This window comes from Macrotis lagotis, chromosome 6 (assembly GCF_037893015.1).
Source record: "Macrotis lagotis isolate mMagLag1 chromosome 6, bilby.v1.9.chrom.fasta, whole genome shotgun sequence".
Taxonomy (NCBI): Eukaryota; Metazoa; Chordata; class Mammalia; order Peramelemorphia; family Peramelidae; genus Macrotis; species Macrotis lagotis.
In genome coordinates this window covers 41,364,159-41,392,020 of record NC_133663.1, presented here as the reverse complement: position 1 = coordinate 41,392,020, position 27,862 = coordinate 41,364,159, and the positions used below count along the sequence as shown (strand labels likewise).

At 41.7% G+C, this 27,862-nt stretch overlaps 1 protein-coding gene across 1 annotated transcript in view; it reads left to right on the top strand.

Annotated features, from left to right (window-relative positions):
• The first annotated feature begins 12,245 nt into the window (after positions 1-12,245).
• CCDC39 (coiled-coil domain 39 molecular ruler complex subunit) overlaps positions 12,246-27,862 on the top strand; it is a 49,378-nt gene continuing 33,761 nt past the window's right edge. The window contains exons 1-6 of the mRNA XM_074190996.1: positions 12,246-12,444; positions 15,682-15,801; positions 17,549-17,695; positions 20,802-20,960; positions 23,370-23,462; positions 24,108-24,236. Of these exons, the coding sequence (XP_074047097.1) occupies positions 12,355-12,444; positions 15,682-15,801; positions 17,549-17,695; positions 20,802-20,960; positions 23,370-23,462; positions 24,108-24,236 (738 nt within the window). The 5' untranslated portion in view covers positions 12,246-12,354. The remainder of the gene's footprint in view (positions 12,445-15,681; positions 15,802-17,548; positions 17,696-20,801; positions 20,961-23,369; positions 23,463-24,107; positions 24,237-27,862) is intronic.

Below are 27,862 nucleotides of genomic sequence, written 5' to 3'. Positions count from 1 at the left end.
AAATTTTCCCAAAAAGTATAAAGAGACTGAATCTAATTTATAAATTTATTCTTTGTTGGCTTAAAGTCCAACAGGTTAATGCAAATGTGTGAGTAGGGATTGTGGCTTGAACCCAAATCAACCCTCTGTTACCTTTATATTAAAAGCCTTTCCCCCATAGTTATCTTTTTAATGGTTAGAATAGTCCCCCCCATTCCTTATCCCAAATTATCATGGAATCAAAAAATTTTTGTTGAGTTGATTCAATCATATCTGACTCTTCATGACCCCTTTGTGGTTTTCTTGGCAAAGATACTACAGTGGTTTGCCATTTCCTATTCCATATGAGGAAACTGAGGCAAATGGGTTAAAATGATTTGCCTCAGGGTTACATAGCTTGTAAGTGCCTGAGACTGTATATGAACTCATATCTTTCTGATAACAGGTTTGGTGCTCCATCCACTGTGCCACTCAGCTGTGCCAATCACAAAAATCATGAGATCTCAAATACTCAAGGGAATACAGTTGCAATTATAGTGAAAGATTTGGGTTCAAATTCTGTCTCAGCTCTCTTACTCTGCTCTTATTCTAAGCAGGTCCCTTATATGTGGTAAACCCTAGTTTCTTCATCTACAAAATGAGGGGTTTGAACTAAATCACCTGGAAATTTGAAAGAATTCATTTGAACTTTTGGGCAAATGTGCACAGTCCACTGACTTTGATGCTGAATGCTGGACAAAGGGTTCATTCTTCTGCCCTCTGACCAACTGAGCAACATGATGTGGCTTAACTTTTCAGAAGTTAAGGTCCTTCAAGGACTGGAGAAAGCAATGGCAAACCACTCCAAGAAAACCCCAAATGGCATCATGAAAAGTCAGAAACACAACAACCCATTTTACAAACAAGGGAACTGATTTACTCACCATCTAGTGAGTAGGAGAACTGAGATTTGAACCCACTCTCCTTTGAATTCAGTGTTTTTTCCACATGGGCTGTCGGTCATACATAAGCAGAAAGTCCTTTAAAATGCTAACAAATGCACTATTAATAAAAATTTTAAGGCTATCAGATAGAGGTGTGCTTGGAAAATCAGGACGAGAAACTGGTCCTAATAAGGGATGCCAAACACCAATCAATCAATTCATTAACTCAACAAGTATTTATCGATGAGTGCCTCTGATGTACACAACATTATGCTAGGATTATTAGAGCTCCTTCCCTTGAAAGAATGAAACAGCAGGAGAATTTTCAAAGACCATGAAAAGGCATTAAAGAGATTGCCGCATCTCATTTCACTCAATCCAGATTTCATATGGTAAATGAATACTGTAAATAACATGCCCTGATTTGTAGGCTACCGTTTGAAGTCAATAGCAATCCCAATTAGCGGCACTCTTCCATTTTCTGAGGGCTTTGTGCCGGCAACTGGCAGAATACTTTCCAATTTTGCCAGTCTAGAGAAGACAAGAGTAATTATTTCAGCTCAGTGTTATGGACTTCTCTAGATAGCACTCCAGTTTTAATTATGATGAATATACGAGGATTATCTTGCCTCTCCCTCCCCTTCCACTTCTAGTCTAGTTCTTTGTAAGTAGTAGTCAGCTAATAAATGGTTGTTGACTGAAGAAATGACTTGCTTTGGAATCACTGTTGAATATTGCTAAGAATGTATTGGCAGATTTAGACAAAAATTTCACGGAAGTGACTTGGGGCCCTTTGTATCAGATATAAATTATTCTATTTAGTCTTTAAAACCTTATACAACATGACTCCAACCTGTCTTTACAGCCTTGTTGGACAGTATATTTCCCTTACTCTGGAGATCCAGACAAAACTGGCTTCTGATGAGAGTTGTGAGGGTTTCTTACTCACACAACACTCTATCTTTTGTCTCTGGTCCCACTGCCTAAAAGCCATTCCCAACTCACCTGTGACTTATATGGCCTCTTTTCTTATTTTTCAGCTAGGTGAAGCAGTGGATAGAGCACCAGCCCTGGAGTCAGGAGGATCAGAGTTCAAATCTGACCTCAGACACTTACTAACTGTGTAACCATAGGCAAGTCACTTAATCATGTATGTCTTACATCCTAGACCAGCTCCAGTGGTCCTGATTCATGATGGTCACTGGATCCAGATGATTTGGGAGAAGGAACATAGGTTGGTAACAGCACAGCATCCCCTCACTCAAATCCACCTGTATCACTTCTCTGATGTCATGACCTTCTTGGAGAACAAAGACAAAAGTCATCATCATCATCATCATCATCATCATATCATCATCATCATCATCATCGTCTTCATTGATGTCATTGTTTCTTCAGGCTCACTTAATAACTGCTACAAAGACTTGTGTGTGTGTATATATATGTAGATATATATACATATTTGTATGTATATTGCATTTATATTCTCTAAATATTTCTAGGTACTTGGAATGAGGCTCCTTCCCAGCAGGGATGGACTCCTTTGTCATTATATCACTAGCACAAAGGCCTGTCTGGCACTTTTTCCTGAGTGACCTTGGACTCTCTCTTGGCCTCAGTTTTCTCTGGTGTAAAGCAAAGAGATGGACTAGAAAACCTTGAAGTCAGGGTTAATCTTTATTTGTGTCATGGATCCCTTTAATCAGCTGCTGATACCTATGAACCCTTTCTTAGAACAATGTTTTTAAATAAAATGTGTAGGATAAGAGAAGAAATAAATTGTTGAAATCCAGTTATCAAAATAAAGATTATCCCAAAAACCTTAATGTTTTTAGCTTTAATAAATAGCCATTTAAAGGGTGGAAGAAGGGATGGAAGGAGAGAATTTGGAATTGAAAAATTTTGTTAAATAAACAATTCAAGATTAATCACTAAGGGACTTTTGTATTTAAAAAAAAAATTCAGAGACCCCAGGCACAATTTCCTAGCTCTAAGATAATTTCCAATTCTAGAGCTATAATTCAGAATCTATGAGTATACAAATATGGATATACTGATCTTCATTATTGGAGGGAAAACTTATTGATGAAACCATGGATCTCTGAAAATATAAATACATATGTGCTGATATTCATTATTGGGAGGAAACTCATCCATGAAATGAAGGATCGCTTGGAGTATGTGAGTACTTGAATTAAATAGAAATATCTAGGAGACAAAGTCTGTCTCAAACCAGGAATCCTTGGATTCCCATCCTGCCTCTGGATCGGAATGTGCCCATGTGATGACAGGTAAATCTTCACTCAATCTCTCTTTGGTCCATGCAAATATCTAAGACTTTTCTTTGACAAGCAGCTTTTCATCTCCATTAGTAGAGGTCAGTCAATGAGTATTTAATAATTAATTAAATATATAATTAAATGCTAAAGGCTGGGGATACAAAAAAGGCAAAAGACAGCCCCTGCCTGAGAACTTCATGGTGTAACTGGGGGGGGAGGGTGGAGACCATGTGCAAATACAAACCGGTTATAGACAGGATATATTGGAGATATTCAAGAGAAGGAAGACATTGGCACTAAGAGGATGTTTCTTTTTCAGGAATTTCAGATTCCAAGGAAAACCCTTCAGTTCATCTATTTCCACTGCCAACATGAGACAAAACCCAGATCCATTCCCTCATCTTTGAAACCTTGCCTTCTTGCAGAATACAGTCCAGAGAGGTACATGTTAATTAGCAAGGCCAGTTTAATTTAATCCAGCAAGCATGTAGTAACTTCCCTGGGTCTCAGTTTCCTTAGGGGTAGAATGAAGAGGAACTCTGAAGCCCCGGTCTTCTAGCTTCCAGGGACTGTTAAATTCCTTCTGTTTAAAGCCTGTACCAGAGCCTGGGAATACAAAAGTAAAACCAAAACAGACAGAGCTGGAGGTATCAAAGATGGTAGAATTGGAAGAGAACTCAGAGTCATCCAAGTCTAGCCATGACCCTCACTCTAAAGGCAGGGAGACAGAGATCCAGAGAATTAAAATAAGCTGGGGGGTGCAGTGTCCTGGTATCTGGAAGATCTGTGTTCAAAACCAACTTTGGGGTCAACTGGGTGGTGCAGTGGATAGAGCACCAGCCCTGGAGTCAGTAGGACCTGAGTTCAAATGCTTCCTCAGACACTTAATTACCTAGTTGTGTGACCTTGGGCAAATCACTTAATCCCATTGCCCTTCAAACCCCACCCCTCCAAAAAAGACTCACACATCCAACCTTAATAGTTTATTAGCTGTGTAATGTGGGTAGTTCTTTAATCTCAGTCTGTCTCAGTGAAATGAATATAATAAATAGCACTTATTTTCCTGGGCTGCTGTTAGAAGATAATATTTGTAAAAGCTTTTGCAAACCTTACAATGCTATATAAATGCTGGTAATTATTATTTATTATTGCCCAAATGACCACTTTCTTCCAGAGCTGTGATAAGAATCAGATGAGATACAAGTTTTGTTTTGTTTTTTCCCCCTTGGTTCTAATTCCTCTTTCACGACATGACTAGTAGGGGATCACGTTAAACAAAATTGTACATGTGAAATTATTACTGGATTGTTCACCACCATGGGGGGGGGGGTTGAGAAAGGAGGGTGGTAGAAAAATGTGGAACTCATAAACCTGCCAGTAGATGAATATTAAAAACTACCTTTGTATGTATTCAAAGCTACCTTTGGAAAAATTAAATAAAATTGAATGAAAGAATGAATAATGAAATAAAATTAAAAAAAGAATTAAATGAGATAAGATTTGTAAAGTGCTTTGCAAACCTTACAGCGATATATAAATGCTAGTTATTAATAACAATAATAATTATTATTAAATGCTAGTGATTAATTTGTTATTGCACAAAGGCACACAAATATAGTAGTAAGTGGCAGAACAGTAATTAAAATCCAGATCTTTTGATGGTGGTCTTTGTCCTCAGGGAGCTGACATCTCAGAAAGACTCACTATCTTCCCAAGTAAGCAAACACATAGAAACAAAGCAATCCCTGACCCAAATTACTTTAAAAAAAATTATGTTCAAAAATGTATATTCACCCAAGTGTTTTCATTTTTTTAAAAAAATGTATCTAAGGATTCTCAAGTGCATGAATCACTTAAATGTTGATCAAACTCAGGAGAATTCTACATTCAGGCTCTCATTGTTAATTATTGTCATTATTTCGCTGCTCCACAACAATAGCAACTAACAGGCTTTAGAAAAACAAACGCAACTGTAATTTTGCATCTGTGAATTGGTAATAGATCTAACTCAGAGGTCTGGGCAACCGGAGACTCAGTCGTTGGAGAGCCAGGATGAGCTGGGAAACATTATCGTCAATAGGTTGTTATGTTCTTATTTACTCCACAATTATTTCTGGGTGTTTTCTCCTCAAGTATGTCTCTCGTGCCTCATCCTGAGATTTGGCTTGGAAGATGGGAATAATGATCTTCATTATACTAGGAGACCTTGATGAGGGTTCTGGGGGAAAGCTTCCAGTTGGGGGGCCTGACGTAGATAGACACACAGCACCATCTGCTGGACCACCATGTGAGGGCCTGCACAGCCTGAGAGCCTCCATCTTCATGGGCAAGAGTGGAGAGCCATCCCCAGTGGGCTTTCCAGAGAATTGGAAAGATATTTTATAGCTGGATAAGCAAGTTCCTTGACTGATGGGCAAGATCCTCAGCATTCTTTTAAAGCTGTTTATTTCCAAAGTTGAGGATTCTTTTTAAAAATTAGAGCTTTTCTTAATAGGAGTATCAGTATCCATCTAATGGATTATTTTTTTGTGTTGGGGGAAGGAGTTTGGGACAAAAAGTGAAGTGACTTGCCTACTTTGACATTGTCAATAGATGTCAAAGGACTTGAACCTAAGTTTTCCCACCTTGAGGGTAGTGCTATGACCTACTGTCTCTTCCAGATATAAAGACAAAAGGGGTCTTTTATGTGAATTTTTGGTACTGCTTGCATCTTTTCTAGGTGTTGGCATGACCCATTACCCATATTTCCTCCTTCCTATTGGTCCCATAGATAGAAGAACAATAGTCTTTGTAGAGGAATCGGTGTTCCTGAAACAAAGGAGATGAGTTTTAAACCCAGATCTGCTGATTCCAAATCAAATGTTTTCTATACTGTGTTAGAATTTCATTATCTCAACAATGAATGAGATGTCAGAGAGGCTGTTTAATTGTCACATGTTTCTATATTTCACTACCATGATATGTATATCATGTTGGTTAGAGGTTGGAAGGGATTGGAGCCAGGATTTATTTACCCATGGAGAACTTGTAAGTCTTAGAAGGCTTTGGACTCACAGAAGGAGAAAGAAGTAGGTGTGAAAAAATCTTTTATAAGTCCTTCTGAGAACAGAAGCTCACAGATCCTGGCTCTAAGCCCCAGAACCTCAACCCTTTAACCAAAATGGTGCATGAAACATGGAAACATTTGATAATTGAATAGAATCTCTAAACATCTTCCCCAAATACCATTGTATGGGGGGGGGACATTAAATTTGGAGTCACCAGATCTGGGCTTGAGTTTTATTTCCTTTGTCTTTGTAAGATTAACACTCAATATAATTCCCACTCATCAATCTGACTTCCATCCATGAGTTAGAGTTTTTCCCTCTGGAGTGATGGTGGAGGAATCTTTTTCCATGTAATAGCTCTAAATAGATGAACACATAAGTCATGGCTCTCTTATCCTCCCATTCTTCTCTCCCCCCCCCCCTTCCTCTGGTGGTCTTCTCCATGTAAACATCAATTCTTTTTCACATTCCTCTTAACAATAGTGTTGAGGCTTTTACCATAGTTTCCCTTCTGGATGCTCTTCCATTTTTTATTCTTGGCAGGGGAATTCCCCAAACCAAACACAGCACTGCAAATACAGTATGAACTGGAATGAATATACAATGGGACTGGGTCTTCCTATTGGACACCTTAATGCAGCCCCAAGATGGGATTTGGTTTTTTAGGTAACTATGTCACACTGATAATTCATTGAGCTTGACTTCAGCTAACACCTCTGAGTGTTCAGGTAAATGGTAGGTTAGGTATAAACTATCCAGTTCTGTATTTGTAAGTTGATATTTTTTTTTTAATTTATCTAAGGCAATGGGATTAAGTGATTTGCCCAAGGTCACACAGGCAATTATTAAGTGTCTGAGGTCAAATTTGAACTCAGGTCCTCCTGACTCCAGGGCCAGTGCTGCCCCTGTAAGTTGATTTTTTAAAAATGATCAATTATTGTATTGTTGTTTCTGCCTCCATACCATAGCTTCTCCCCGTCTATTTTTCTTCGCTCATACGGCTTCTAGCTCTTATTACCATTCACCTAGACTATTACAATAGTCTCACAATAGAATGGAAATTCTTTGTGGACAAAGATTGTCTTTGATTTTACCAGGAGAACTGGAATTTAAAAATGCTTATTGGATTGAATGGAGTTGAGTTGACTCAGGGTCATTAAAAATACTTCTCTTGATTAACTGGATGCCCAGCTAGCTCATTGTCCTTTTTTTCAAGGTCTGTCCAACCTGTATGGTCTCAAAGGAGTACATAGATTCTTTTAGGGAGAAAAGAATTTTCCCTAATGGAAGCATGAAGCCATCAACATCTGTGCTCATTAGAGTTCCCTTCCAGGCCTAATGATCAACGACTCTAGGACTCTAATGATGTATTGCTTTATTTAGAGTTCATCGAGTAATTTCTGTGACACTTTTCTGTTCCTCCATTTCAGCCTCAGTGACAGCTGGGCCGGCTCAAGTTCAGTCTACTTCCTAGCAGCCCATTGGCTTCAGAGGAAGAGAGTGAACCGGTTAAGTTCGCCATGGTTATTTGTGACTCAGTGCCTGATTCTCATGATCAGAGGGAAAGTTTTGACACTATTTCTAGAAATTAGACCTGATGGAATCCAGCTGCATCTGCAATCACACAGCTGGGGCACAATTCTAATAAATCTTGGATAGGAACTTGAAGGATTTTTCCCTTCCTCTTTAAGCGCCCTGTCCCCCCATGACATTTCATTGCCTATTTCCACATCTTTGCAAACTGGTTATCCACTGGAGTGCTCCCTTCCTCATTTCTACCTTCTAACTTTCTTCTCGTTCTTCTGTAGGGGAGTGTGTGTGGGGGTGGTTGTCATTCATTTTTCTTTTGTGATTTTAATTTTATTTTTATTCTGAACTTAAATCATAAAAAAGAACATTCATAGTAGAACACAAAAAGACAACTGTGGTATACAAAATTGAATTTCCCTGTCATACCATTTACTTTTTAAAAAAAGTTTCAAATAATTCCATGCCACTTTATATGTGCATCCTTTTAAACTTATCCTTTTGTGGAATTTTAAAATCCGTTTCTCTTTAGAAACCAACAATCTTATAAATAAATAAACATAGCTAAACAAAATTAGTCTGCATCGCACCCATGCCCCAAAATGTGTCTCTTTCTCTACATTGAGTTCATCTCTCTATCAGGAGGGAGAGAACATGACTCATCCAAGCTTTTTTTTGGAAATGAGGTTGGCCATGGCATTGGCCAGAGTTCTTGAGTCTTTCAAAGTTGTTTTATTTTATGATGTTATTGTCCATGTTTTAGTTTCTGATTTAGCTTCTTACAGTACATTAATATTCCATTACATTCCTATACTACAATGTGAGTTTACAGTATTTAAAAGGCAAATACAGCACCTCTTTAAATTCTAATTTTTCCCTTTTCTTTCCCATCTCTCTCTGCTCCTTGTTTTGCTGTGCTGTTCCCTCTCCTTCATTATCTTCCCCTTTAGCCCCATTCTGCCTATCACTAGTTGGTTTTCCCTTTTAAGTTTGTGGCATTTCTATATCAAACTCTGTGTGTGTGTGTGTGTGTGTGTGTGTGTGTGTGTGTGTGTGTGTGTGTGATTAATTCTTCTTGACCATTTTGGAAATGCCAAGTTTCTTCTGATTTCCACTCCACCCATTTCTTTTCCATTTTGTATAATCTTCTTCCCATTGTATCTAATCATGAGAAATAAGACCAAGATCCAACCCCTTCTTCCTCCTTTCTACACCAATATATTCCTTTTACCCTCTCTTCTCTCAAACTGTGTTCAGATTTTAAAAGAAGAATCAATCTGCCCCAGAACCTCTATTTTTCTTTTACTCCCTCAAAACTCATAGAAGACCTTATGGTTCTGAAGGAAAACTGCTTTCTTTACTCTCTAATAGATTGTTAGTATTATATCATCATAAGTCCCTTCCAGTTGCAAATAAATTTGCTTTTCTGGGCTTCTCTCAATTATTGTGTTTTCATTCTGAAGTGTCTATTCAGCTCTGGTCTTTCATCAGAAATAGTTGAATGTATTCTGTTCCATTAAATATCCATTATTTCCCCTTATATATTTAGCTTTGCAAAGTCAATTATTCTGGGTTGTAAGCCTATCTCTTGTGCCTTTTAGAATATTGTATCTATACCTCCCCTTTCTCACTATCATCATCCTAAAATATCATTACTAGTTTCCGATTATTGCAACTTCCCAATAATTCTCTCTTTTCTCTCCTCCTTCCAACCTGCCCTTAAACATAGGCTGGATTCTTCACTATTTAGTTCAGAACTTTATACAATTCAAGAAATATTTATTAACCACCTGTTGGATACTAGGCACTAAGTTGGAGTCTAGAGCTACAAATGCAGAATCAAAACAGATTAGGTCCTCAAGGCAATTCCTTGGTCTCAGACACTTATTAGCTGAATGACCTTGGACAGCTTACTTAGAAATGTCTGGGTCTCAATTTTCTTATCTGTAAAATGAGGGGGTTGGTTTGATTCTATGATTTCTATGATTCATATTCACTCTAAGTCTAGTATTATGAGATTACATAGAGGGGAGTGGGTGAATGGAACTCTGATGTCTCCTGATTAAGTTTTAAATCATTTTGGCGTTTGGTCCCTACCCAATCTGATGCCACTTGATTTTTTTCATCTTTATCTCATTTTGATCTTCATCTGAAGCACTACAGTCAACAGAAAACAATCTTGGAATTATCGAGTTGAGAGGATTCTTAGAAGCAGTGGAGTCCAACTTGCTCATTTTATAGATGAAGCACCTGAGGCTGAGAGAGGTTGACTTGGCCCCACATCACAACCTTTCTCTCTCCAAACCCACATTGTGTCTATTGTGCCACTCAGCTGCTCCCCATACTTCACACTTTCCATTTTGCCTCCTCCCTCCATTTGTTGATGATTCCTATTGGAGGAGTCCTCTCTTCTCTCAAGTATAATCTTTTTTAAATGGATACCTTTTGTTTTGCACATCACTTCATTTTCAAGTCTACCCCTTCCCCTCCAATCTCTTGTAACAAAGATGTAAAGAGCAAAAGAAAAATGAAGTTCAGCAAAACTAGCTAGTGAATGAATACCATCTTTTAGTGCATGCACTATTCTACACCCAAAGTCCCCCACTTTTTTCAAAGAAAAGGAAATACATTTTTTCAATTTTTCTACAGAGTCAAGTTTGGTTATTAAAATTATATAGCATTTAATATTTTATTTTTGCTGTTCTTTTTTATTTATAGTTCTGTAGTCATTTTTGTAATTAGTTTTTCCTGCTTCTCACTTCTCTTCGTGAGAGGAGGTTCCCAGAGGTGAAGCCTCCTTAAAAGGGTCAATAGTGTTATTACTGTTATTATCATCATTATTGTTACTATTATTGTTATTATTATTATTGCTGTTACCGTCATGATTGTGGTTTCCCATTGGATGCACTCCCTGCCTGCAGCTAGCTAAACCTCCAAAACCCCTATTTTGTCACCCATGATGTACGGGGCTCCACCATCCCCCCACTTGATTGGAAGCATGTGACCTTTTCTTCTTTTTCTTTTTTTCTTTGCTAGGGAAGATTTCCTGTTAGATTGTGACCCCTGAAGCCCAGCCAATGGCATGGCATCAGGGAGGGAGGTCGGGGCACGAGCTTGCGTTAGGGCATAAGTAGACCTTGCCTCAGGGCATAAGTAGACCTTGCCTCTGGTGCCCCCTTGTACTTTATGTCATCCCCTTCTTGTGAGAACACGTGGAGTGCTTTTCTGTTTTCCAGTGTCTAAGGCCTTGTTTTGATTTTTGAGCAGTGGTTTCTGCACCCTTGGCCTGAGTTCGGGTCTTCCCTTGCTGATGTTTTCATTTTTGTCATTTCTTCTTGTCTTAGAAAATTCTGCAAGGCTCATTTGTTCATTTGTGGAGCTCTTCCAACGGGCGAGCCTCTACTTTTCTCCAGTTCTTTATTTCTTTCAATATTTTAGTGCACACTTCAGCCTAGCTGGGAGATCTTGTTGTGTCATTTTAGTTAAAAAAAAAAAAATTCCAACAATGTAAAGACTAACCGACTGCCTTCTGTGTGTGTGTGTGGGGGGGGAAGCAAGATTAGGGGAAAAATTGTAAAACTCAAAATAAATAAAGTCTTCTTAAAAAAATTCCAACAATGTAAAGATTAACCGACTGCCTTCTGTGTGTGTGTGTATGTGGGGGGGGAAGCAAGATTAGGGGAAAAATTGTAAAACTCAAAATAAATAAAGTCTTCTTAAAAAATTCCAACAATGTAAAGACTAACCTACTGCCTTCTGTGGGGGGGGGGAAGCAAGATTGGGGAAAAACATGGTGAAATTCAAAATAAATGAAATTTGCCTAAAAAAGTTCCAAATTCGTGCTCCCAACGGTGAGCTCTGCAAGTCCACCACCACCGCAGGCCTGGGTGCGCAGGCTCGGCGCATTCTCCCCCAAGGCTGACCCTTTCCATCTTTCCCCCGTGTTGCCAGTTTTCTGCACGAGCAGCCAGACTGCCAGGGCGCATTTGATTTCCATCTCCTTTATTAGCCATCGGGCGCAATTTAAATTGCTCCTTGCAAACACTGAGGAGCCCATGCAACAGGCCTCCCAGGGCTGCGGGGGGCGCGGGAGGGGGCTGGGCCGGGGCCTGGTGCAGGCGGAGGGGGAAGGGCGTGCTCCGTGACGTCAGAGGGCGTGGCCTCCGAGGGATGCGGGAGGAGGCGGGGCAAAGAGCCGGTCTCCGCGCGCTGGAAGGCCGACATAGTTTCTAAAAATAGGTTCGGTTCGCTTTATCAGGTCAGCCATTGGTGGACCAGACGCACGTGTTTCTCGGGCGCACCAATCAGGGAGCCTGTCTCCGCCCCCCTCCTCCGCCCTGCAGTGTTTTGGATGTTCGGGGACTCCAAGGGCCGCGCGCCTCTGGGTCGGGAGGCGGAGCCAGGAGCGGCTTGGCCAATCAGGCTCGAGGCTCTCTGGTCTCCGGCCCGAGATCCCGACCCCGTCGTCCCGGAAGTCCCTCCTCCCCGCCGGGGCACTTCCTGTTTGGTAACCAAGGGCGCGGAGCCGTTGCTAGGGCCTCTGGGCCGCCTGCGAGGAGCGGGGCTGGGACTCCGTCCGGCCCCGGCGCCGCCGCCGCCATGAGCAGCGACTTCCTGTCCGAGCTGCCCTGGGAGGATGGCTTCGCCATCCCCGTGGCCGACGATCAGAACAAGGAGTTGGAGGCCACGGTGAGCGCCGGGGTCTGACGTCCGAGCCTCCAGCATCGGGGTCGGGGGACCCGGGACTGAGGCCCGGGGGGCCGAGGTCAGGCCGGGTCAAGGGTCGGAGGTCAGGGGGTCTCGGGCCAGGGCTTGGGTTTAGGTATCGGAGATCCGGAGCCCAGGGTCCGAGGGCCGAGGTCGGGGGGCTGTGGGCGGGAGTCCTGAGGCCGGGGGTCCAGGGGCTAAGGTCTGGGCTCTGAGACCCTGGAGGTGAAGGGTTCGGGGGTCAAGGAGGCCCCGGGGTCCAGGGATCGGAGACCCTGGAGGAGAAGGAGTCCGGGGGGCCTCGAGAGGGTGTTGGGGTCAAGGAGGCCCCGGGGTCCGGGGATCTGAGACCCTGGAGGAGGAGTCCGGGGGCCTCGAGAGGGTTTTGGGGTCAAGGAGGCCCCGGGGTCCAGGGATCTGAGACCCTGGAGGTGAAGGGGTCGAGGGTCAAGGAGGCCCCGGGGTCCAGGGATCGGAGACCCTGGAGGAGAAGGAGTCCGGGGGCCTCGAGAGGGTGTTGGGGTCAAGGAGGCCCCGGGGTCCAGGGATCTGAGACCCTGGAGGTGAAGGGGTCCGGGGCCAGGGGAGGCAAGTCGGAGGGTCAGAGTGCCAGGGTTTGGGGTCTGACACCTAGAACAGGCCTGAGGCTGAGGGTCGAGGTTCAGGGGTTCTAGGAGTCAAGGCTGGGGATCCTGGCACAAGGGAGGTTGGCGACGGGGGCAGCAAGGGGGCATCCGCAGCCCTGGGCAGCTGGGGGGGGTAGGTGGGCCCTTGTGTCCTAGGCCTTGGCCTTTTCTCTCCCTCCTCCCTCTGTCGGTCACACCACAGCTGTGACATCATTGAGCCCACCCACCCCAGATATGGCCGAGTAGATAGTGATGAAGGACTTGGCCTTAGGGAGCCTCAGGTTCAAAACCTGCCAAAGCCATCCCCAGCTGTGTGAGACCCTGGGAAAGTCATTTAACCCCTCTGCCTCAGTTTCCTTCTGAAAAGTGGAATAATGATAACACCTACCTCAAAGAGGTGAGGATAAAGGCTGATGCGGTAATCTGGACCTTCAAGCCTTCAAGGGCCACAGCAAGTTCCACTGCATCTTTAGTGACATAAGACTACAGGCCACACCAACCTCAAACGTCTCTGCTCTAGAGGACTTTCCATCCTCCCTGGTGAGAGCATCTGGGCTGGACCTGGGGTTGTCTCCATAGAATTTGCCTCCCCCAGGGCGGGCAGAGCCTTCTCACCACTAGGGATCTTGCTGGCTTTTCCAGGATCAGTTCCAGGCTGTGCTTGAATCTCTTGGGTCCCATTCTGTCTCTTTGCAGTTCACCGGTGTGGGCCACAGCTGCAAAATTCCTGAGGAAGCCCTGAACCAGACTAAAATGCGATTGAGAAATGTTTAATGCAATAAATAAAAATAGTTAAATCTTAAAACGATTAAATCCTCACAGATAATCTTATTTGTGGTTTTTCTAAGTCAATATGTATCCACAAGGATCTATTTCTGTTTCCATATGCTACCACTGTGGGTAGTTCCTATGTAAATAATGACAAAAAGAAGATAAAAGGTAATTTTATATGAGGAGTCCCTGGCATTTGACTGGGATTATCCGAGTTTTAAGAACAGGAATAGCAGAGGGCTGAATCAGAAGCCAGGCTTACTTTGATGTCAGTATGTTGGAAAAACCTAATAATGAATTTAACTTATGGGAATAATAAGGAAATTCTATTTTTGAGATTTTAAAAAAATCATTTCCAGGAAATCAAAGATGAGGGATCCCTGATGATGAAGCCATTGCTGGGAAAAGTGACGGTCTAGTTTGACATGAACATATTTATGTGATGTGACCCTGCTGAGGTAGCCAAACTACTGCCCATCCTAGACTGGATAGTGGAAAGGAGGCTTTCTGGGCCATAGGATGGCTCATGGGGTATTAAGTCTGTGATGGACTTGATCACCTTCCAAAGTAAGGATCGCTTCCCATAGAATAATGACACCATTCTCCGCTTGTCTCACCCTATGTGTGGTCTGGAGAATCCCTGGTTTACTTCTAGGATTAACTCAAGGACCTTCTTTATGGACCTGGTCTGTCATAGGACTTGTTGATTGATGATGTTTTTAATTTTGGGTCCCAAATCCTGAGAATAACATTAATTAGCTAAAGTGTATCCTGAAACAATATAGGGTACAGAATGAAGTCCAGAAACTGAAGGAAGACAAAATTGAAAGACTCTTGAGATGTTCAGTTTTCAAACTGATATCTTGTGTTTTTACACAACCTTCCTTCCAAAAATTTCTGTTCTCTGCCTTCCCATTCAGCTATCTTTGTAACAGATTTGAGAGAGACAGAGACAAAAAGAGAACCAGAGAACCAGAGAGACAGACAGAGACAGAGAGAGAGACAGACAGACAGGGAGACACAGAGAAAGGTTGGGGGAGAAAGGAAAAGAGATGGGAGAAAGAGAAAGCAATTTAGTAAAACTTAGCAACACAACCACAACTGCTCATCTGGGCAAGGAATTGAGGCCCGTGCATGTTTTCATCTCTGTTGGGGCCAAGTTTGGTCATTCTAGGTACTTGGGGAAGAATAAGTTTTTTAGTTTCCCCCACCCCAGAATTGAGTGGGGACTTGGGGAAGTGTGCCATCTTCTGAACTTTTTTTTTTTAATAAAAGTAGAAGTCGGATGACACAAACTCCTTCCCTTCTTAAATCCTTGACTCTGCACTTTTGTCTGGTGACTTACAGAAAGGCACCAGCCATGCTCAGAAGGAAGGGTTGGCACGCAGTGGGTACCTGCTTGTCCTCTTCTGCCACCTTGGCGTAATCTTGCTTTGAGCAGGAGGAAGGAGGGCAAAACTTGGACTAATGTCCTGATGTTCTGGGAATTTCCTGGGTTTGCCCTGTGGCCAGAAGGACCCAACTTAATGAAAGTCCTTTGATATTTTAATTTGGGAATCAGTTTGCCCTTTGGCAGTTTTTTTAATGAGAAAGACATTTTAGCAAAGGATCCTTTGATTCCTCCGTCTGTGTGACCGATTCCCATCCTCCTTTCTGCTATGTTGCTTTTTCCCCTTGTTGTCATGAAAATCACATAATTGTACTTCATAATAAAAGAAAAAAGAATGGGTTTCAGAAGTCCAATGTGCTTGTAGAAAAGGGCTTTGGGGTTCTCCCAGTTTTTGGCGTGCGTGGTCCTGTTAATTGTGGCCTTTGCTTCCAGCTGCTGCGGATGCAGAATGAGAGGGCGGCCCTGCAAGATCAGGTTTCTGATTTTGAGGAGAGAATTAACGCCATGAAGAGTCATTTAAAAAACGTCAATCAGGAGTTTGCCTTCACCCAGGTAAGAAATAGGGGCCAGTGGAGACCTGCCAGCCATCTGGTCTCCTGCCCTGCATGTCTGTTCAAGGTTGTCTGGGCCAAACTTCTCATTTCATAGAGGAAGAATTGAAGTCCAGCCTGGACCAGTGGTTTGGCCAAGGTTATACAGGTAGTGAGGGGCAGAGGTTGAGATTTGAACCCAGGCCCTTGGGCTCCAAATTCAGGGTCCTTTCCATTGTTCTGTGTGCCCAAGGAGAGGTAGTGCATTCTGGTGCCTCCACTTCTTCTCACCCACAAGTCCTCTCTTTCTCCATGCTCGTTATGACAGCATTCTCAGTATTGAGTCAATTAACCAAAGGGAAGGAGGAGGAGGTGTGACCTTGCGGAGAGAAGAGATAGGTAAGAGTTTAGAAAGTCCTGGGTTCAAATCTTCCCTAAGATACTTCCTGGCTCTGGTGACTCTGGGCAAGTCACTTAACCTCTTTAGTGTTTGTTTTTTACCTGAGCATTTTCAAATGTGGGATGTCCCCTCCCTTTTGGGTAGAAGCAGGACCCAGATCTACTGAATCAGTCCAGGGTTTGCTGGGTAGGTGGGTGGTGGGGAATGTCTCTAGGAAAGAATGTTCCTTAGTCCAGTCCTCAGAGTCACCAGAATAATGACAGAAGAAAACAGGTTTTAGGCAGGAACCAATGTCATAAAAACTGAGTTTTTCCTGGACCCTTAGGTACAGCTCTGCTGGCCAGGGAGGTCTGAGCTGTGGCTCCTGACCGGCTGCCCCTTAGAGGGCCAGGCTTGGAGAGGGGGGACTGAGCCGCTGGTTATCAACCAGCAAGGCCCAGAAGATGCCATCTTGGGCCTTGTCCTCTTTCTCTAGGTGATTGTATCTGGTCAGAACCCTTTTCAGGTTTTTTTTTTTTTGCAAGGCAATGGGGTTAAGTGGCTTGCCCAAGATTGCACAGCTAGGTGTTTGAGGTCAGTTTTGAACTCAGGTCCTCCTGACTCTAGGACTGGTGCTCTATCTACTGCGCCACCTAGCCACCCCTTTCCGTTGGTTTTTTTTTTTTTTGTAAGGCAAATGGGGTTAAGTGGCTTGCCCAAGGCCACACAGCTAAGTGTCTGAGGTAGCATTTGAACTCAGGTCCTCCTGACTCCAGGGCCAGTGCCACCTAGCTGCCTCTCAGTTGAGTTTTTGAGAAAGAATCTTCCAGAATTGGGTTAGGGGGAAGTATTGAGCAGGGAATTAAAAAAATCTTTTTTTGAAGCTAAACTAGGAAAACAACATACTGCGACTATACTAATACGCACGAATGTAAGTATAGAAACGAACAACAAGGCAATATAAATCGAACGCTACAAAATTATAATAGTTTTTTAAGGTTAGTTTTTTGGGACTTGTTCTTGATCAGTTCTTGGTCCAGATCTGTGATTCCATTAATGTGGGGAATGGGTTTTGAGGAACCTTCCTGGTCCAGTGCTAATTGTCACCTGGTCTGCAGCCTGGAAGCTTAGTGATTTGCATGGGCCCTGAAAAGGTGAGAGCCCCTCTCCACCAGGACTCGGGATCATCAGGAAACTCTTGCCATCAATCCTTTGTCTTGGTTTTGATGCATAGGTAAACAGTTTCAAGAGCACATCCCATATCAGGTAGTCCTCCAGTGCTCCTGTACTGACCAGCTCTGACCTGGCCAGTCTTGAGAGGACAAGCTACTGGTCAGCAGTTTAGTGTAAAATGAAATGTTTTCTCTCTCCCATAAATATTATTTTACAGTCTCTTTACAGAGCTAGAAAAAATGAGATTGAGACAGAAAAACACTTAAAGGCTATTGCTCTGAGAGAAATAGGACGAGTGAATGATGAGATTCGTCGACTGGAAAAGGAAATGACTGCGATCAGAGAAAGGAAATCTGAAAGGGAAGTATGTGGCTAGTCTTATTTAATTTTTTATACTATTGATAATTTTCTGCTAAGATCTTTTCCCCAGTCTTTGAAAACAAAATGTGCCATCTTTTTTCCAGGGGAAGAAGAGCTGTTAGGTTTTTGTTTGTGTTTGTATTTGTATTTGTGAAGCGTTTTTTTTTAATTTTAATTTTTTTGGGGGGGGCAGTGGAGACATGACCAGGCTGTTCCCTGAAACTTACACAAATAGGTATAAAAGATTATTTACTTCAGGGAGCCAGGAACCCTGTTCTTATTGTTCTCCCCTCCATCTCTATCTTACCCTTTTTCCTTCCCTTCCTCCTCTCCTTTCTATTGAACTTGTATAAAATTTTTTTAAAATCAGTTTTTATTGAAATTTTCTGTTTCTTCCACTCCCTCTCAGAAAGTCATTCCATATAACAAATAATATTTTTTAGAGAGGAAAAAAAATCAGCACATCTGATCAATACATTAAAAATGTCCTAATATGTGCAGTGTTGTAGCACATAGGAGCCTCCCCCTTTACAAAGGGATGGGCTGGGGTGTCTTCTCAGGTACCTATTCAAGTAACCATTTGAGCTTTTTAATTTTGTTCCATTTACTTTCAAGTTGTTGGTGTGTGGTTCTTTCCATTTACACTGTTGCAGTCACTGAGTAGATTATTTTCTTGGCTCTGCTTACTTCACTCTGTTCATATAGATCTTTCCAGGCTTCTTGGTATTCATTCCCAAATATCATTTCTTAGAGAACAGAAGTATATGATGACATTCAGAAATCACAACTTGTTTAGCTATTACCCAATTGTTGGGTATTTACTTTGTTTCCAATTCTTAACTCACAAAAAAGTCATGTTGCAAATATTTTGGAATATTATTGATAACTTTTTTGGGGTATAAAGACTTGAGGTGGAGTCTTTTGTTCAAAGGGTATAGACATTTTAGTTACTTAATTTGCATAATTCCAAAATGCTTTCCAAAAAGGGCAGACCATTTCACAGTTCCACCAGCAATCTATTAGAGTGTCCCTATCCTTTCACAACCCTGCCATCTTTGAATATTACCATTTTTTTGCTCATTTACAGAGTTTGAAGTGAAACCTCAGGGTTGTTCTGATGTACATTTCTCTTATTATTAGTGATCTGGATCTTTTCTTTCATGTGGTTGTGAATTTTTTGAAGTCCTTTTTTTTGAGAACTGTACGTTCTCATATTCTTTGACCATTTGAAATGATTATTAGTCTCATATATATATTTATGTATCTTGGATACCAGATCTTTATCAGAGAAATTTGATAGAATTTTTTTATTTTATAATATCTCCTCCTTATCATAGGTGCATTAATTTTTATTTGTATATGAGCTTTTCAATCTCATATAATTTAAAATTATCTTTTTTTTTTTTTGGTAATTGCTTCTCTGTGTTGTTTGATTATCTCCTGCAATTAACTGAAGGGTATATGATCTGTCTCTTTTTTTATAATATCATTTTTTTAGTTTTTTTGCAAGGGGATGGGGTTAAGTGACTTGCCCAAGGCCACACAGCTAGGTCATTATTAAATTTCTGAGGTCAGATTGGAACTCAGGTCCTCCTGACTCCAGGGCTGATGCTTTATCCACTGCGCCACCTAGCTGCCCCCTATAATATCATTTTTAATATTGATTTGTCCTTTTTCAAAGAAGGTCATGACATCAGGGAGATGATGTCATGACAAGCTCATGAATTGAATTGGAGTGAGGGGCTGTTGTGCTAAGTTACCAGCCTCACTTTCTCCTCCAAAGCCATCTGGATCCAGTGGCTAGATCAGGACAACTGGAGATGCCCTGGATGTGAGGCAATCAAGGTTAAGTGCCCCAAATCATACAAATAATAAGTGACAGGTGTCTGAGGCTGAATTCAAACTCCCATCCTCCTGACACCAAGGCCAGTGCTCTATCCTCTCTGCCACTTAGCTGCCCATTTTTAATATTAAAGTCATATAGATAAGTTAGCGAGGTGATCCAGTAGATAAGAATGGAGGACTCATCTTTCCAATTCAAATCTGGCCACAGACACTTACTGTGTGACCCTGGGCAAGTCCTTCATTTATAAAATGAGCTGGAGAAGGAAATGGTAAAGTACTGCAGTGTCTCTGTCCATAAAACCCAAATGAGATCAGGGAGAGTCTGACATGACACAAACAAAATCCATTTAGAATATATTGTGGGATGTGATATAAGGTGTTGGTCTGAGTCTAGTTTTTGCCAGATTCCTTTCCAGTTTTCTCGGAAGTTTTTATTAAATAGTTTTTCCCTAGATAATTTATGTTTTCCACTTTATCAAAAACTGAGTTTTTGAGTTCTGTGCTTCTGAAGCTCACTAATCTTGTCCACTTCATTGAACCAGTCTCTATTCTTTAACCAGTATCAGATGGGGTTGATGACTACTGCTTTATAATGGAGTTTGAAGTCTGGGTCTTCTCTTTCATATTATTCTCCACATCATGGAGCCTGTGCTTTGCACGTGGCCTCTCAGTTCCTTCCGCTGTGCTCTATCTTACACAGGTTTGCAACTGATCCATGTTCTACCTGTCGGGGCTGAGTGACAGCTTCATTCTCCTCAGGTTGTGGTCTGGTCCCAGTGCCTCATCATTTCTTGGCAGCGATGCTCAGCTGTGCCAGCAAGAGGGCAAAACCTGCTTACATTTCTCTAGCAGCAGAGGCCAATGATGTGGACCTGGGGATGGGTTACAGCCTGTCTAATGGGTTTGAGTAATCTAGAGGGACATAGCTGACAAAGGGCACCAAGTTCATCTTCTGTGGCCTGGAAGGAATCCCACAACAGTAACATCACATTTGAGAGTATCAGAATAATAAGTGATAACTAAAGGTTTTATATATACACATGCATGTACACGTGTATGCAATATATGGTATATCTGTAGAGATGTGCAAAGAATACACATGTCATAAATTATTAGGTAATATAGTAGAATAGATATCTATATACATACCTAGTAATAGAGATGAGTACATGTGTATTCACATATCAAGTAGAGATATTTGAGAGCTTCTTCATTCAGTTTCTTTGTATAATGAACATTTCTTTCTCATTTTTTAAAAAAATTAGAATATCATATTCAGAACCTCTCAAAAAATGGAAGCTTTGAGGAGTCAGATGAACTGGGATCAGCAAGCTCTAGAGGCTTGGTTAGAGGAATCCGCTCATAAAGACAGTGATACATTTGCCCTCCAGAAGTACACACAACAAGATGACAGCAAAATCAGGGTAATTATAAAAAGTCATTTTTTATACCATTTAAATGTTTTCTCTCTAGTAGTAGTTAGAAAATGAGAATTTAATCAGTGTCTTGATGGACCCAATAAGAAAGATTCAGAAAAGCAGGAGATTTTGTATTTTGGAACATTTACAGATATTAACAATATTTGTTTACAATTAGTAATTACAAATAGAACATTGCCATTTGAAATCACAATGGCCATCAGTTTTTCAGATATTATCAATTTTACTGTTTTAAAATTTTAAACAAAGTTCAAATGAGTTTAAACAAGTTAGCCTAATTATTTAGCTGAACTTAATGAAAATATAATGAAATTACTCAAAGAAGCTACTGTGATGATTTTAAAATCTCCATAATGGAAGTTAATATCATTGGAAATCAAGGATAACAGAGTGGAACCAACTAAAAATGACTTTCTGTGAATAATTCCCTTTATTTAACTATCATGACTAGGCTTGTTTTCCAAGGTCCAGTCTTATGTACTTAAGTGCAGAGCAACTCTTCTTCAGTAGATTAGTTGTTTGGGGCTGAATTCTTTGGCTAATAGCACCCTGAAATAAGGGAAAATCCAAAATGGCCCTTGTCCTTCGACTGGTCACTCTATTTGGTAGGGATGAAGGTGAAAAAAGGGGCTAAGGGCACTAAGGAGATGGCATGATTTTGAGCTTGTTGAGGAGCATTAATTTAGATGTTGCCCCTGAGTGTAAGTTGGCATATTAGTGGAAGAAGTTGATGGGATCAGGCTTGAAATCCTTGGTAGCAATGTAGTCAGAAGATCTGAGGAAGCGGCAGCTGAGTGAGAGGGATGCACCAAACCTGGCAAGTGAGGAAACAGTGCAGAAGGACAATAAGAAACATAATTTTATCAACTATTTGGTCATCTTATATTGCTTATGGAAAATAATTATAGGATGACAATCATGAAAGCAAGTGCAGCACCTGGACCATTTAATATTTTGATTGGTGGCTTCTTTTACCAAATTGGCAAATAACATAGTACCAGGAAGGATAGCTTGCACACTGAGGGCCAGAGTGAAGTTCCAAAAATATCTGGAAAGTTAGAATTTGGGGTCCAATCTAATGATGTGAATGAGATGCCCTATGCTTGAGTATCAGATATTGGGTTTACAAGTACAAGCTGGGAGGGGAGGTTTGGTTAGTAGCTAGTCTGAAAAAGATGGAACTTTAGTGGATTTCAGGCTTGGTGTGAGTCAGGAGGGTGGTAGGGAAGACCCCAAAACTAAAGCTGTCTTGGGTTGTGTTCAGAGAGGAGAGGCATTAAAGAGGTGACAGACCTGCTGTCCCTTTATCGGATAATGGGCGTTGATGAGCCAGAGAGTGTTCAAGGAGGTAAGGGGTGATGAAGGACCTTGGATCATGGCATGTTATTGAAGGAACAGGGATTGTTAAGACTTTGGGTGGTGGAGGGGCAATGAGAATTGTTTTCAGATACTTGAAACTGCCTTGTGGAAGAGGGACTAGACTATTCTGCTTGGCCCCAGAAAGCAGAACTACAGGCAAGAACTACAAAAGAGACAATTTTTGACTTAATGTTTAGGAAAACTTTTGAACAATGACAGTTTTCTGTTCATGGAATAGGCTGCCTTGAGATATAGTTGATTCTCCTTTGGAGAAGACTGGATATTTCAGTTGGGTGTCTCAGAATTTGTAGTTTGTCATTTAGTTGTTTCAGATTTTCTTGGCAAAGATAATGGTTTGCTATTTCTTTTTCCAGTCACTGTACAGAAGAGGAAACTGAAGCAAATAGGGTGAAGTGACTTGCTCAGGGTCACACAGCTAATAAATAAGATGGTGCTACTTTCAAAATGGGGATTCTCTTTTTTGAATGTAGTTTGGATCAGATGGTTTGCTTAAGTCCTTTCTTTCCAGAAATTGTTTGATTCTGGGAATGACCATGAGGAGGGAGAGGAAATCTAAATTAAGACAGTATATACTCTGATACTTGGGGATTTCAATACAAAGGTGAATGTAGGGAAAGATGGTTAAAAATAAGGAGGAAAATCTGATTCATGTATAAGAAATATGGGAGTCTTAAGACCTCTTAGATCAGAGAAAACTGTCTATAGATCATGAATGCTTTTTCTTGAGAAAATAATGAGAAGATCACGTCCTTGGAGAATATGATATAATATTACCAAAATTAAATGGATTTTAACAGAGAAAATATGAGTGATCATTTATATAGACATCATTTCCTTGATTCAGCATTCTGTGTACAGTCAGACTGATCATTTGTTTAGTCATTTTGAAAAAAATATATTTAGGGTGAGAATATCTATCCATTTTTTAGTTTTCTGTATTCTAAATAAATGCCATAGGTGTCTGACCACTTTTAGGCAATGAGTGAGATTAACTGTTGATTTTTTTGTACATAGGCGCTAATCCTACAAATTGAGAAACTGACTATAGAGTGCAATGAGAAGCGGAAAGCCCTAGACAATGAGGTTACTGAGACCATGTCTGTGCAGGTGGGTGCGGCTATAGAGTGTGCCACCTCCTAAGAGGTCCCCAAGGGGATTGTGAACATCAGTGAGATGACACTTGGGAAAGTGCTTTGGAAACTAAGGGAACTTGAAAGTCCTCCCAGGGACGTTGTTGTTGCTGCTGCTGCTGCTTTTCTTCCTCCTCCTCCTCCTCCTCTTCTTTTTCCCCTCCTTTCCTCTTCCTCTTCCTCTTCTTTTTCTTTTTTTTTTTTTAGTTTTTTTTTTTTTTTGCAAGGTAGTGGGGTTAAGTGGCTTGCCCAAGGCCACACAGCTAGGTAATTATTAAGTGTCTGAGGTCAGATTTGAACTCAGATACTCCTGACTCCAAGGCTGGTGCTCTATCCACTGCGCCGCCTAGCTGCCCCATCCTCTTCTTTTTCTTCCTGCTACTTTTCCTCTTCCTCTTTTTCTTCCCTTCTTTCCTCTTGCTCTTCGTTTTCTTCCTCCTCCCCCTTCTTCTCCTCTTGAAGGCAAAGTCCATTTTTGCCTTTCTTTGGACTCTTCCCACTTAATCCAATTCCTGGCACAACATTATCACTTAATAAATGTTTATTGACTTGGCTTGCCATTGATTTGAGTGTACTGTTTGTAATAAGACTAAAGGCATGCTTTTGTTTTCATATTTTGCAGATTGAACTGGATAAAGCTGCACAAGATTTTCGAAGGGTTCACAATGAAAGGCAAGAACTCATCAAACAGTGGGAAAGTGCGATCCAGCAGATGCAAAAAAGAGATAAAGACATTGATCATTGTGCTTTGGTAAATCACTTGCTTAGTGCTTAACTTTTATTCATCTTTTTTGTATTTGACTCATTTACTTCAAACTGTAAAACATTTGAAACATTTCCTTTTAGATGGATTCAGTGATTTTGATCAGTTTAGTTCACAGTTCAGTGAATTTATAAAGTCTGGCCTTTGTGCCAATTTTTGTGCTAGATTCTGGCATAGGAATGCAAAATGAAATGGTCTTACCTTCAAGGAGCTTATCTTTACCGGATGGAAACAATGAAAGCAGGTCAGTTCAGATGTGGCTAGTGAGGTGGCCGTGGCAGTGAAAGTGCTAACAGGGAAAGAAGAACCTGAGGAGAAGATGAGGAGTGACAATCCTGTTCTACAGGGGAGGCATCATGAAGAACCTTTGAGTGCTCCCTGGTTGGCTGGAGAGCAGGCTTCTGGTGAATAGTCCTGCCACCCCAAAGGCAGCAATCTGGCAGCCAGAGAAGAGATGAAAATGTTGCTGGAAATGGGATACATCAAATCTGGGATCTAGCTAGTAATGAAAAGTGGAATATAGAAATTGGATTACAGAGAAGCTTAACATGATTAAGACCCTTAAGATGATAAAGAGAAAGACAAATTGACCTCCTAGCCAGCAACTTTCAGGCTTTAAGGAAATCAGGAACATAATTTTATCCTATATTGGACAAAACCATTCCACAGTGGATCCTACATGTAAAGTACCATAAAACAAATCCAAATTATGTGTCATTGATCCAAGTAAGACTGCTGTCCTTAGAGACAGACCAACAGACCAGGGAAAAGAAAAGTGTGTTTTTTTAATAATAAAACTTCCAGAGCTTGTGTTTTTATTTGGTTTTATTTAGCATGGAAAACAAGGGAAGTTTGCAGGTTGAAAAAATGTTTATTATGCATGATCAATTGAGTGTTCCTCTTTCTCAAAGCACCTATTAGTCTTGTCTCCAAGATGAGAAGGTAGAGAAGTTGAAAAAGGACCTTTCCCCTCTCCAGGTATCATGTGTTCTTTATAAAAAGTGAAAGGGCTTCCCTATGAAGGCAGAGGAGAGAAGAGATCTAAAGAGGTCAAGGGGAATGCTCCTCTGTGTCAGGATATTGAAAATCAGGAAAGGTCCCACAGGGGACATTGGGAAGAAGAATATTTGGAGATAAGAGATAGGAAAGAAACTCTAGTAGAAGAGCAGGGAGCTGTACCTTCTGAGGAGGAAGTAGTGGCTTCTGCTCCAAGGAAGGTAGATGGACCTTTAGGGGGATCATCCACTATGGGTCAGTGGGAGAAGCCACGGGAAGGGTAGCAAGGCAGCCATTTGTCGTGCAATAAGGGGGTCTTGTTGGAGGCTTGTGCAACTGAATAGACAGAAGTCTTGGGCAAGAAACTGATGATAGCTTTAGGGGCATAGGTGGTGTTTTTATCATTACAGCAAATGCTTCCAAAGAGGAAGATTTGGGAAGTGAATAACTGGTTTGGAAGATGGATTTTTGGGGCCACAGTAGAAAAGCCTGGAATGAGACTCCTAGAAAGGAACAGAGTGCACCTAACAATGAATTTGCCTTGAAAATGCCTAGATTTTGGGGCGGCTAGGTGGCCAGTGGATAGAGCACCAGCCCTGGAGTCAGGAGTACCTCAGTTCAAATCCAGCCTCAGACACTTAATAATTACCTAGCTGCGTGGCCTTGGGCAAGCCACTTAACCCCATTTGCTTTGCAAAAACCTAAAAAAAAAAAAAAGGGAAAATGCCTAGATTTAGAGGGAGACATAGCTTGGGGGAGCCTGCTCATGTTTTTTTCATCAAGGTCGATAAGCTCCATTAGGTACCATGGCTAGCGAAGACAGAAGAATAATGGAAGGAATACCTAGAAATCCAAGATTTCTAGGGACTGGGTACCTGGTAAGGGGTGGGAGTGAGTGATTCTCCAGCTCATCCAAGCAGAAGGAACAGGCACATTCGTTGCTTTTCCCACGTGACATTTCCAAATGGGTATCCAGGGATCAAGGAGCAGGAGGAGGAGAAGTAGTAGAAAGGTGCATTTGCTGGTGGCTACTGTAAGAAGACAAGTTGGTTGGGCATTGACCTGGGTGCTGGGGATACCAGGACAGAAGTGAAACCCGGCCTGTCTTCCAGGAACTGACTGTAATGTCTACAAAGATGAGTATAAGCAGACTAGATTCAAAATAAATGGGATGTAGGGGGAGGGCACTAGTAGCTGGGGCATAGAGGAGGCTGATTAAGAAGTTCTGATGGAAGGAGGCCAGGAATTCCAAGAGGTGATGGAAAAGAGGGAGAGGATGAGGGTGAGCCGGCAAAGGCTTGGAGGGGAGAGGAATCATCCGTGTGGGAGGACTAGCTAGAAGGCCAGTGTGACTGGATGGGGGAATCCACGGATGGATCACCATGTAAGAGGTCTAGAAAGAGAGGAAAGGGCCAGATTGTGAAGAGCTTTCAACAACCAGCTGAGGAGTGAGCATCTGATCTGGTTCGGAGGGAGCCCTGCTATATACTGACTATGGCGGTAATAAGGCCAGACTTGTATTGGTCAGAGGACAGAGAGAAGACTTGAGGAAGGGAGACCAAACAGAAGACTAGTGCAGTAGTCTAGGTGAGCATGAGGAGGTTCTGAATAGGGGCTGAAGGAGTGGGTCAAAGGGGGCCCATTGAGAACAGTTATGGGGATAGAAGGTGTGGCCGTCAGTTGGACACATCGGTACATCGAGAGTGAAGAAGATGACACTGAAATTTCAAGACTGAGTGAAGGCTGGCACCCTTAGTAGTAACAGGGAATTTCAGGAGAGGGGTGGGGCTTTGGGAAAAGACAAATCGCTTTGAACCTGTGGAGTTCAAATGTCTGTAATACATTCAGTTAGAAATTTCAGAGTTGGTGAGTTGGTTCCTGTCAGAATACGAATCTAAAGGGATATACTTGATCAAAAAGGAACGGGATGCAGAACGAGTTTTGTATACCAAGAAAATACATCGGTGATTGCGACAAAATGAGGGGGGGCACTGGGGTGCAGATCAGTGGAAGGAGGAACAGAAGTGGTCCTGCCACAAGCCAAAGTACCAAAGACACAGGGTAATACTGAGTTATCCAGACAGCATCTGTTGCTTTTTCAGCCCAAAGCAGAAAAGCAAAGTGTTGGTTGGTTTTTTGGGGTAGAAATGATGAGAGCTTAGGTGAGAGGATTCACTTCGCTTTAGAACTTGTAATACAGAAGCAGGAGAAAGCCAGGACTAGTCCAACATCTACCTTGATTTTGGGAAACAATGAACTGAAAAATAGTTATTATGAAGTCCTTTTCCTTGTGGTTTTTCAGTCATTTCAGTCAAGTCTGAATCTCCTTGACCCCATTTGAGGTTTTCTTGGCAATGATACTGCAGTGGTTTGCCATTTCCTTCTCCAATTCCCTTTACAGGTGGGAAAACTAAGGCAGACAGGGTGAAGTGACTTACCCAGGGCCACCCAGCTAGTCAGTGTTGAACCCAGGCTTGGTGCTGCCTCCATTAAACCACCTAGTGATGTTCTTTTGGATTTCAAGAGGTCTAGAAAAAAGGACTAATATTCTGAGCTCTAAGGACTAATAATGGATTTGTTAGAGGCCGAGAAGCATCTGAAGATGGAATGCTGAAGGT